General features: G+C 47.5%; 1 protein-coding gene across 1 annotated transcript in view; it reads left to right on the top strand.

Annotated features, from left to right (window-relative positions):
- atad2 (ATPase family AAA domain containing 2) overlaps positions 1–12,683 on the top strand; it is a 61,644-nt gene that overhangs the window by 5,738 nt on the left and 43,223 nt on the right. Inside the window, exon 2 of the mRNA XM_078398622.1 lies at positions 5,123–5,289. Within this exon, the coding sequence (XP_078254748.1) occupies positions 5,123–5,289 (167 nt within the window). The remainder of the gene's footprint in view (positions 1–5,122; positions 5,290–12,683) is intronic.

The raw sequence follows: 12,683 nt of genomic DNA, 5'->3' as shown, positions 1-12,683 counted from the left end.
ACATCCCTAATCAAGCCTTTCCAAATGCATGTAAATCTTACCCTGCAGAATTATGTTCAGTAACTTTCCCACCACATATGTTAGAGTTACTGGTCTATCGTTCTGTTTTTTTTTCTTCTTTGCAGCCCATCTCAAATAGAGACATGATACTAGGCATCATCCAGTCTTCTGGCATCTAATGATTAATGTATCACAGCAAGACTCCTGCAATTACTTCTAGCTTACCACAGTGTCCTTGGATATATCTGATCAGGCTTGGGAGATAAATCTAGCTTAATTCAGCACTTCCTCACTCCTGTAATATGGATTTTCTTTTCGTTATTAACTTTTTCAACTTCACTGTTCTTGAAACAGACATTGAATCCCTTACAAAGGGTAAGGGTTCAAATGTATTTTTAAGTCTCCCATTCCAAGCATGAATGTCATATCCTTCATGGGAAATCTTGCTTTATTGTTGGTTCTCATTGTGGCTGTGGGAAGGCAACACCTGGACTATCAATGTATTTAAAAATAGCGGGGGGGGGTGTGCATCTTGCTGAATGTTTATAGCTTTCTGCCTGGTGTTTCCAATTCAATTATTATTTCTTTCCTGAAAACTGACATCTCTTGAGATTCTGTGTATGTTGTCTTCTTTCCAGATCAGTTTGAAAATGTGTGCGAGTAGTGCTATTTTGACATTTCTGTATTTATATAACATATAACATATAACAACTACAGCATGGAAACAGGCCTGTCCGGCCCTACCAGTCCACGCCGACCATTCTCCCTGACCTAGTCTCATCTACCTGCACTCAGACCATAACCCTCCAATCCCCTCCTATCCATATACCTATCCAATTTACTCTTAAATAATAAAATCGAGCCAGCCTCCACCACTTCCACCGGAAGCCCATTCCATACAGCCACAACCCTCTGAGTAAAGAAGTTCCCCCTCATGTTACCCCTAAACCGTTGTCCCTCAATTCTGAAGCTATGTCCCCTTGTTGGAATCTTCCCCACTCTCAAAGGGAAAAGCTTACCCACGTCAACTCTGTCCGTCCCTCTCAAAATTTTAAAAACCTCTATCAAGTCCCCCCTCAACCTTCTACGCTCCAAAGAATAAAGACCCAACCTATTCAACCTCTCTCTGTAGCCTAAGTGCTGAAACCCAGGCAACATTCTAGTAAATCTCCTCTACCCTCTCCATTTTGTCGACATCCTTCCTATAATTTGGCGACCAGAACTGCACACCATACTCCAGATTCGGCCTCACCAATGCCCTGTACAATTTCAACATTACATCCCAACTTCTATACTCGATGCTCTGATTTATAAAGGCAAGCATACCAAACGCCTTCTTCACCACCCTATCCACATGAGATTCCACCTTCAGGGAACAATGCACAGTTATTCCCAGATCCCTCTGTTCCACTGCATTCCTCAATTCCCTACCATTTACCCTGTACGTCCTATTTTGATTTGTCCTACCAAAATGCAGCACCTCACACTTATCAGCATTAAACTCCATCTGCCATCTTTCAGCCCACCCTTCCAAAAGGCCCAAATCTCTCTGTAGACTTTGAAAATCTACCTCACTATCAACTACTCCACCTATCTTAGTATCATCTGCATATTTACTAATCCAATTTGCCACACCATCATCCAGATCATTAATGTAAATGACAAACAACAGTGGACCCAACACAGATCCTTGGGGCACTCCACTAGACACTGGCCTCCAACCTGACATACAATTGTCAACCATTACCCTCTGGTATCTCCCATTCAGCCATTGTTGAATCCATCTTGCAACCTCACTATTAATACCCAACGATTTAACCTTCTTAATCAACCTTCCATGTGGAACCTTGTCAAATGCCTTACTGAAGTCCATATAGACAACATCCACAGCCTTGCCCTTATCAATTTCCCTGGTAACCTCTTCAAAAAATTCAAGAAGATTAGTCAAACATGACCTTCCAGGCACAAATCCATGTTGACTGTTTCTAATCAGGCCTTGATTATCCAAATAATTATATATATTGTCCCTAAGTATCTTTTCCATTAATTTTCCCACCACAGACGTCAAACTAATAGGTCTATAATTGCTAGGTTTACTTTTAGAACCTTTTTTAAACAAAGGCACAACATGCGCAATGCGCCAATCTTCCGGCACCATCCCTGTTTCTAATGACGTTTGAAATATTTCCGTCATAGCCCCTGCTATTTCTGCACTAACTTCCCTCAATGTCCTAGGGAATATCCTATCAGGACCTGGAGACTTATCCACTTTTATATTCTTCAAAAGTGTCCGTACCTCCTCTTCTTTAATCCTCCTAATTTCCATCACTACTCTACTTGTTTCGCTTACCTCACATAATTCAATATCCTTCTCCTCGGTAAATACCGAAGAAAAGAAATTGTTTAATATCTCCCCCATTTCTTCCGGCTCAGCACATAGCTGTCCACTCTGACTCTCTAATGGACCAATTTTATCCCTCACTATCCTTTTGCTATTGACATGTCTGTAGAACCCCTTGGGGTTTACTTTTACATTACTTGCCAAAGCAGCCTCATATCTTTTTTTTGCTTTTCTAATTTCCTTTTTAAGATTCCTTTTACATTCTTTATATTCCTCAAAAACCTCATTTACTCCCTGCCGCTTATATTTATTGTATATCTCCCTCTTTTTCCGAACCAAGTGTCCAATTTCCTTGGAAAACCACGGCTCTTTCAAATTATTATTCTTTCCTTTCCACCGAACAGGGACATAAAGACTCTGTACTCTCAAAATTTCACCTTTAAATATCCTCCATTTCTCTATTATATCCTTTTCATAAAACAACAATTTCCATTTCACTCCTTTTAAATCCTTTCTCATCTCCTCAAAATTAGCCTTTCTCCAATCCAAAATCTCAACCCTTGGTCCAGATTTGACCTTCTCCATAATGATATTGAAACTAATGGCATTATGATCACTAGACCCAAAGTGCTCCTCAACACATACCTCCGTCACCTGACCCATCTCATTTCCTAACAGGAGGTCCAACACTGCCCCTTCTCTGGTAGGCACCTCTACGTATTGCTGCAAAAAACTATCCTGCACACATTTTACAAACTCCAAACCATCCAGCCCTTTAACAGAATGTGATTCCCAGTCTATATACGGAAAATTGAAATCACCCACAATCACCACTCTGTGCTTACTACTAATATCTGCTATCTCCTTACATATTTGCTCTTCCAATTCTCGTTCCCTATTTGGCGGTCTATAATACACCCCTATAAGTGTTGCTAAACCTTTCTCATTTCTGAGTTCCACCCAAACAGCCTCCTTAATCGAGCCTTCTAGTCTGTCCTGCCAAAGCACTGCTGTGATATCCTCCCTGACAAGCAATGCAACACCCCCACCTCTTGCCCCTCCGATTCTATCACATCTGAAACAATGAAATCCTGGAATATTTAATTGCCAATCGCAACCCTCCTGCAACCATGTTTCACTGATCGCCACAACATCATACTTCCAGATGTCAATCCAGGCTCTAAGCTCATCCACCTTTCTTACAATGCTCCTAGCATTAAAATATACACATTTAAGGGACCCATCATTTCTTATTCTCAGTTTATTTCTTTTCCCTTCTTTCTCTCCTACATATTGGGTCTGAGTGTTTCCCTTTTCTGCCTCCTGCCTCACACACTGCCTATTAGCTATCTGTGTTTGAGTCCCTCCCCCCAACCATACTAGTTTAAAGTCTCCGCAGTTATTTTAGCAAATCTCCCCGCCAGGATATTGGTTCCCCTCGGGTTCAGATGCAACCCATCCTTTTTGTACAGGTCATACTTCCCCCAGAAGAGGTCCCAATGATCCAGAAACTTGAAACCCTGCTCCCTGCACCAGTTCCTCAGCCACGTATTTATCCTCCACCTCACTCCATTCCTATTCTCACTATCGCGTGGCACAGGCAGTAAGCCTGAGATTATTACTTTGGAAGTCCTTTTTTTTAACTCTCTTCCTAGCCCCCTGAATTCTCCTTTCAGGACCTCTTCCCTTATCCTACCTATATTGTTGGTACCTATATGTACCACGACCTCTGGCTCCTCTCCCTCCCCTTTCAGGATATCCTGGACACGCTCAGACACATCCCGGACACCGGCACCAGGGAGGCAAACCACCATCCGGGTCTCCCGACTGCGTCCACAGAAACGCCTATCTGACCCCCTCACTATAGAGTCCCCTATTACTACTGCTCTCCTCTTCCTTTCCCTACCCTTCTGAGCAACAGGGCCGGACTCCTTGCCAGAGGCCCGGGCACCGTCGCTGCCCCCAGGTAGGCTGTCCCCCCCAACAGTACTTAAACAGGAGTACTTATTTCCAAGGGGTACAGCCAACGGGGTACTCCCTAGTCCCTGCCTCTGTTCCTTGCCCCCCCTAACAGTGACCCACTTGTCTACCTCCCGTGGTCTAGGAGTGACCACCTCCCTGTAACTCCTATCTATAACCTCCTCACTCTCCCTGATCAGACGGAGGTCATCAATCTGCCGCTCCAGGTTCCTAATACGGTCCCTTAGGAGCCCCATCTCGTCACACCTGGCGCAGATGTGGATGTCTGGAAGACTATCAGACTCCCAGATTCCCCACATCTGACACCCAGAACAAAAAACTGCCCTGGCAGTCATACTCTCCAAACAAAGCCCCGCGCTCAGTTACTAAACCTACCGCCCGGCCGCTACTCCAACCGCCCACCCAAAAGAACTGAGTGATCTCCTGGGAGAGGCGAAAAACCGGATAAAAAACCCAGGCCAATTTGGGGGAAAATCCGGGAAATTCCTCTCCGACCCCAAGCTAGGCGATCGAAACTAGTCCGGGAGATCACACAGGTCTTACTCCTTACTATCCCCACACACTACTTCCCAAGCAACACAGCTTGGTGCTACTGCTGCTGCTGCTGATTGCTGCTGCTACTGCTGATTGCTGATTGCTGCTGCTGCTACTGCTGATTGCTGCTACTGCTGATTGCTGCTGCTGCTGCTACTGTTGATTGCTGCTGCTGCTGATTGCTGCTGCTGCTGATTGCTGCTGCTGCTACTATATATATATATATATATACAGATATTTTACAATGCACTGTTACTCTTTGTGCAGATATACTTATCCAGGAAAGCGAAGGAAAGCAGCAATGGTAATCTGCTTCCTGCTTTGAAGAGGAAGATTCAGTTGCACCTAACTGACACCTCCTTGGATTCAAGTTACAATGAGAAGAGCATGGAGGAGTCATGTGACAATGGGGTAAAAGTACAGCCATTTACCAGGTAAAGAACTAAACATATTTAGTGAGCAATTTCCAATTTCTCTCTTCTTGCAGGTCGCTCTCTGCAATGTATGCATCACATTTCTTCTTATACACTCTGGTACTTAAAACAATAGATGCATCCCAGAAATGGAGACGTTTGTGGGATCGGTGCAAAAAGTAGATATCTATATACTAAAACTCTTGTTTGTTTGTTCCTGAACTACAGCCAAAATGGTACACGATAGCGTGACAATTTTAGGCCCACCTTACTCACCGTTGTCCCTTTGGTGCTGATGGAAGAAGTTTCATTGAAATCGGTGTTATATTTTTTAAGTTATTCACATTTTAAAGTTTAAATCTATCGTAGGGAAGGACGGGGGAGGGAGGGGGGAAGGAAGGAGGATGAGGGCGGGAGAGGGGAGGAGAGGGTGCTGCACCAATGCAGGAGAGGTTTGAACCCAACGGGTCCACTTGGTCCAGTCCATAATAAATGCAGAGATGTGTTACAGACATCACTCCAATGGCCAGTACCTGTCACAACTCTTGCCCAGTGGGGAATTGCCATTCTCTCACTTGCTACGAGTTGCCATGCTTGGTATCTGGTGCATATATAACAATGCATTGCATCATGACTTGGGGTGGAGAGGCTGCTTGTGAAAGGCTGGTGTTGAAGGGGGCAAGTGCAAGTGGTATAGTTGCTCAATAGATAATAGACAATAGGTGCAGGAGTAGGCCATTCGGCCCTTCGAGCCAGCACCACCATTCAATGTGATCATGGCAGATTATTCTCAATTAGTACCCCGTTCCTGCCTTCTCTCCATACCCATTGAGAATGATCAGCCGTGATCCCATTGAATGGTGGTGCTGGCTCGAAGGGCCGAATGGCCTACTCCTGCACCTATTGTCTATTGACTGATAGACTGTGCTATTATGGTCTGGTTACCTAATAGTGCTAAGATTTCATTGTTTATTGTATATTTGTGGTATTATGTTAATGCATTTGTAAAGCTGCAATGTTTCTTCAATGTATCAATGTTTCTTCCTGGAGCATATGATAATCAAACATTCTTGACTCGACTAACCACACTGAGCTCCAGAACTATTCATTGCTGGATTTGCACCAGGTTTCCGATAGAGCATTGTGTAGCCTGTGAGATGCTTTAAACAACAAAAAAACTGTATGTGATTGTTCAGTTGGAAAAATTTAGAACATTGAAATGAATCGGGTCTCTAAGCATGGTATCAGTGTGTTTCAAATAGGCTTGACTACATTGAAAGCATTTTCTGCCACTAGAGAGCACCATTGCATTTCTGTAAATATGTATTGGTGCAATTTACCTTTCAACATACCATAGATTCAACAAGAAATTGAAGGCTGGCAAACTGAGAAGAGAGAAGATAATAATACTAATAATAATAAGCATTTATTTTATATAGTGCTTTACCAGGTGCTCAAAGCGCTTTACAAAAACAGTCATAACATAAAAACAAACAGACAAACTATCCTGAGGAACTATTGACAATAGATGAGGAACTATTGACCTTTTGGCTGAACCAGAATGGATAAACCAGTCGACGTGATGTATTTAGATTTTCACAAGCCTATTGATAGACTGTCATGTAAGAAGACATGTTTGGAGAATGTGAAATTGGGAGCAATTGAAACATACAGCACAGAAACTGACCCTTCGGTACAACTCGTTCATGCCGACCATGGTGCCCATCTAAGCTAGGCCTAAACCTTTCCGATCCATGTAACTGTCCAAATGTCTTTTAAATGTTGTGATTGTTGTAGAGGTTCACGTGTTGTATAAACACGCAGTTTAATTTTTAAACGATACAGCTCTACAATTAGTACAAGAGGTGTGTGTTAACATGTTGACTGAGGTGAAGACTAGCTCCGTCGTCCGCTGCACACCACCAGTAGACTACCCAGATCGGCGTTGATTGGTCGGCCCAGATCACGCCAGGTCCACGCGAGTGCTCGACAAACAACGGTTCGAGACCAAAGTGGCTCGGCCTGCCACATGACCCCTCCTGGAACCGGAGCATTGGAGGCAGTTAGGCTGTCGATTGAGGCGGCCTGATCTTGTATATGTATCTCCTGTGTTCGGGGTTGTTGCTGGTTGAGTTGAGGCCGGGTTTGGTTGTGATGGTGGCTGCCCTCTGCGGTGGGCTTGTGCCACCTGCGCTGGTTGGTCAATGTCCAAGTGTGCCGGCTTCAGATGGTCCATTGAGACAGTCTCGTGTCTGCCGCTCATGTCGATGAAAGTCGTGGCGCCGTTTTGCAATACTCTGAAGGATCCCTCATAAGGCTTTTGCAGTGGTGTACGGTGGGGGTCTCATCGAAGGAAGACGGTCTGGCAGTCCTGGAGGTCGGGTAGGACGTATGTGGTTGTGAGACTGTGTTGGGACTGGAGAGAGTGTGCCCACCTCACGGAGGAGCGTCAGCATGGTCATGGGTGGTTCTTGATGTCTACGTACCGCCGGGATGAAGTCCCCTGGGACCATAAGCGAGGCGCCGTACACCAGCTCAGCCGAGGAAGTTGCCAGGTCCTCCTTCGGGGCAGTGTGTATGCCTACCAGGACCCACGGCAATTCATCCATCCAGTCTGGACCCCTGAGCCGTGCCTTGAGGGATGCCTTCGTGTGCCGGTGAAAACGTTCCACTAGGCCGTTTGCCTGCGGGTGGTAGGCCGTTGTGTGGTTCAGTTTAGTGCCAAGCAGCTGGGCCATTGCTGACCACAGCGCGGAAGTGAACTGCTCACCTCTGTTGGAGGAGATGTCCGCCGGCACGTTAAAGTGGGCGATCCAATGGGCAGTGAGGGCACGTGCACAAGTTGCAGTGGAGGTATCCGAGAGCGGGATAGCTTCCAACCATCTCGTGAATCTGTCCATGATGGTGAAGAGGTGGGTGACACCTCTGGATGGGGGCAGCGGTCCAACGATGTCGACGTGGATGTGGTCAAAACACCGGTCGGTGTGTCAGGGAGAGGTTCTGCAGTGGTGCCTTGATGTGTCGCTGAATCTTGGAGGTTTGACAGGGTGTGCACGCTCTTGCCCAGTTGCTGACCTGTTTGTGCAACGCGTGCCACATGAACCTGGCTGCCATCAGTGCCTTTGTTGTCCGGATGGAAGGGTGAGCTGGGCCATAAACCATGTCAAAAATCCAGTGGCGCCAGGCAGCGGGGATGATGGGTCTTGGCTGTCCGGTAGACACGTCGCAGAGGAGTGTTGTGTCAGCGGGACCGAATCGCACATCCTCCAACAGCAGGCCTGAGATGGCGGTGTGGTAGGTCAGGTGGTGCTGCTGTCAGGCTGACCAAGGATCGGACACTTTGGCAAAGGCAAACGTGAGTGGCTTGTGGTCGGTGAAAGTTGCCCTTCGAGGAAGTAGCGGAAATGCCGGACAGCCAGGTAGAGAGCGAGGAGCTCCCAGTCGAAAGTGCTGTATTTCTGCTCGGGGGGGGGGGGGGGGGGTTTGGGTGATGACTAAAAAAGGCGAGGGGCTGCCAGCTACCATTGATCAGTTGTTCCAGCACTCCGCCCACGACTGTGCCAGATGCGTCGACCATGAGAGCTGTTGCCATGTGGATGTACCAGCATCGTTGACTTTGCCAGCGCCTCTTTGGCGTTATTGAACGCGGTCGTGGCTCTGACGTCCCAAACGCACTCTTTCGGCTTGTTGGCCAGGGCCTTGAACAGCGGCTGCATGATCCTGACGGCTGCTGGCACGAAACGGTAGTAGAAGTTGACCATGCCGACAAACTCATGGAGTCCCTTCACAGTAGAGGGTTTGGCAAACTTGCAAATGGCCTCGACCTTGGTCGGGAGCAGGACCGCTCCATGCTGGTTGATGTGATGGCTGAGGAAGTTGATGGAAGGAAGCCCAAACTGACACTTGGCAATGTTGATGGTCAGGCCATGCTCGTTGAGCCTCTGGCAGAGTTGCGGGAAATGTGCGCGGTGTTCCTAGCGAGAGCAGCTGGCGACGAGGATGTCCTCGAGGAAGATGAACACGAACTCCCGCCCACCGTGTCCTTGAGCCACGGAATCTGATGGTAACCGTGTACCAAGTCGATCTTGGAAAAAACCGTGGCACCTTCTAAGTTTTCCGTGAAGTCCTGGATGTGAGGGACAGGGTAGCGGTCGGCTGTTGTGACCTCATTGAGACGCCGGTAATCCCCACGGGGTCTCCAGCCCCTAGACGCTTTGGGGACCATGTGAAAAGGGGATGCCCGCGGGCTATCTGAGGGCGCACTATGCCCATTTCCTCCATCTTGCAGAACTCCTCTTTGGCCAGTTGGAGCTTGTCAGGGGGCAGCCTGCGTGTGCGTGCATGGAGTGGCAGTCCGGTGGTGGGGATATGGTGCTTCACCCTATGCTTGGGGCTGGCCGTTGTGTACTGGGAAGTTATGATGTTAGGTAATTCGGCCAAGATCCTGGCGTACTTGTTGTTGAAGGTCACCAAGCCGAGGTGCGGCGCAGTCAATTTGGCGTGGCGCAAGGCGATCGACTCAAACATCTCAGAATTAACGAGACGTCCTTTCACGTCGACCAGCAGGGAGTGTGCACGGAGGGAGTCGGCGCCCAGCAGCGGTTGCGAGACGTCGGCAATGGTAAAGGTCCACTTGAAGCGACGGGAGTTGAGCGTGATCGTGTGGACCCCGTATGTTCTGAGGTTGCTGCTGTTGGCGGCTGTCAGGGGAGGCCCCTTCTTTCCGGAACGAATGTCGGTGCCGAGGGGGGCAAAACACTGACCTTCACTCCCGCGTCAATGAGGAAACGCCGCCCCGAATGACAATCCCAGGTGTAGAAGAGGCGATGTTTTTGGCCGGCCGCAGTTGCCACTGCCGGCCGAGGCATTTTCCGGATGCGTGCAGGGTGGTCGGCAACGACAGGCCTCGGAGCCCCACCTTTGGCGGTGGTAGCACCACTTGTCCTTGCTGGCGCCGACGTCACTGCCGCTCCTTCTGTGGAGGCTGGGAGCGCCCCTATGACCTGCCGAAGCACTGCCGCCACCCGACTGATAGTGGCTCCACCCTGCTGTTTGGCCTGCCACAGCACGTCCGCACGAGTTGCACGCCGTCAGGGGGAGGTGAAATAGTCATCCGCAAGTTGCAGGTGGTTGTCCTCGGGCATCTGCTTGAGGAAGACCTGTCTGAAAAGACGGCAGGTCGTGTCCATCCATCAGGGCAAGCATTTCGTTCATGAGCACTGGCGGTTTGCAGTCGCCTAGGCCATCCATGTGCAGGAGTTTTGCCGCCCTATCACGGCACCGAATAGGGCGAAAGTGCCGCCCTATCACGGCACTGAATAGGCTGAGACCGAAAGTGTCCCTGAGGAGCTTTCTGATCCCTTCGTACTTGGTGTCGGCTGGTGGCTGGTGAAGGTAATTGATCAGGCGCCCGGTGGTGTCCTGGTCCAGCGCACTGACCATGTAGTAGTACTTAGTGACATCGGCAGTTATCTGGCAGATGTGGAATTGGGCTTCGGCTTGTTCAAACCACACTTGGGGCTGTGATGTCCAGAAGGTGGGCAGTTTGAATGAAACTGTGTTCTGCTGATCTGGGCTGTCTTCCCCCAGGCATGATGAAATCCAAAAGAGGTCGTTTTGGATCGTCGGGGTCACCACTGTAGAGGTTCACGCGTTGTATAAACACTCAGTTTAATATTTAAACGATACAGCTCAACAATTGGTACAAGAGGGCAAGGTGTGTGTTAAGTGTATTGACTGTGAGGTGAAGACTAGCTCTGTTGTCCGCTGCACACCGCCGGCGTTAATTGGTCGGCCCAGATCACGCCAGGTCCACTCGAGCTCGACGAACAACGGTTCGAGACCAAAGTGTCTCGGCCCGCCCGCCACATTGTTCCCTTTTCAGCAAATTCCTCTGGCAGCTTGGTCCTTATAGACACCACCTGTGTGATAAAGTTGGCCCTCTGATTCCTATTAAATCTTTTACTTCATTTTAAACCTATGCACTCAAATTCTTAATTCCCCTATCCTGGGGAAAAAAACTGCATTATCCATATCTATTCCCTTAATGCTTTCCTATAAGTGACTAGATATGACAACACTGCAAGTATGGTCTTGTGCAACTGTAACATAATGTACCAACTTGCATACATAATTCCCTGACTGAGGCCAACATGCCAAAAGCTGCCTTCATCACCCTATGTATCTGACACTACATTTAGGGAACCGTGTCCTTGTACTAGATTTCTCCACTCTACAACACTCCCTGGGATCCTTCTGTTCACTGTGAAGGCTCTGCCCTAGTTTGACTTTTGAAAATGCAAAATTTCACACATCTGAATGACAGAGCTGAGGCCCTGTACAAGAGGAGACAAAACCAGCTGTACCTTTTGAGACGGTTCCGCTCCTTCAACGTCTGCAGTAAGATGCTGCAGATGTTCTACCAATCAGTGGTAGCCAATGCCATCTTTTTCACTGCCGTGTGATGTGGCATCAGAGCGAAGGCCGCAGGCATCAACACAATTAACAAACTCATCGGGAAGGCTGGCACCGTCCTGGGGGTGGAATTGGATACATGGGAGATGGGCTTGGAGGGGAGGATGCTCCACAATGTGGAGTACTGTTAGCAACAGACTGGTTCCACCAAGATGCAGGACAGATCGCTACAGGAGATCCTTCTTCCCTGTGGCTGTCAAACTTCAACTCTTCCCCTTCTGTCATGGGGTAGACTGAGACTGACTCCCCCTCCCCAATCTTTCCACATCCCCAATCCATTCCACTAGTCACTTTAATTTCATGTTTCATGTATTTTGTGTTTTTATGACTGTTGGCAGATCAATTTCCCTCCTGGGATAAATAAAGTTCTATCATACTGTATTGAAACTCCATTAGTCATTCTTCAGCCCATTTGTCCAGCTGATCAACATCCTGCTGTAATTCATGATAACCCTCTTCACTATCATACCACTTAGTTTAGTGTCGTCTGCAAACTTGCTAATCATGCCTTAAACATTCTCTTCCAAATTGTTGATATAATGTACTGACTGGCATGCTTTGAAAATTGATAAACAGGGTATAAAGCTATGAGTAGAAATGAACATGTCTTCATCGGGTTGTCAGTCCTGTAGTGGAGTACCACAAGGATTGCTACTTGGACACTATCTATTTGCAATTTGTCTCAATGATTTGGGTGTCCCAAATATATTTTGTTGCTTGCCGATGATGGAAACCGAATGGGATTCAAATTAGGATACAAATAATAGACATTAAAAGTGAATGGGTGAGGTAGAATATATTATGGAGGAAATTAGGTCATCCTCAAAACACAGGCGGAATGTTTTTGGTGAGAGGTTGGAAAATACTGATGTTGAAAGGGAATGTGATTGTGTACACATCACTGAAATTCTGCATGCAGATGTAGGAATAAATTAGGAAGG

This window comes from Rhinoraja longicauda, chromosome 4 (assembly GCF_053455715.1).
Source record: "Rhinoraja longicauda isolate Sanriku21f chromosome 4, sRhiLon1.1, whole genome shotgun sequence".
Classification (NCBI taxonomy): Eukaryota; Metazoa; Chordata; class Chondrichthyes; order Rajiformes; family Arhynchobatidae; genus Rhinoraja; species Rhinoraja longicauda.
The sequence above is the reverse complement of the archived record's forward strand: the minus strand, read 5'-3'. Positions and strand labels throughout refer to the sequence as shown.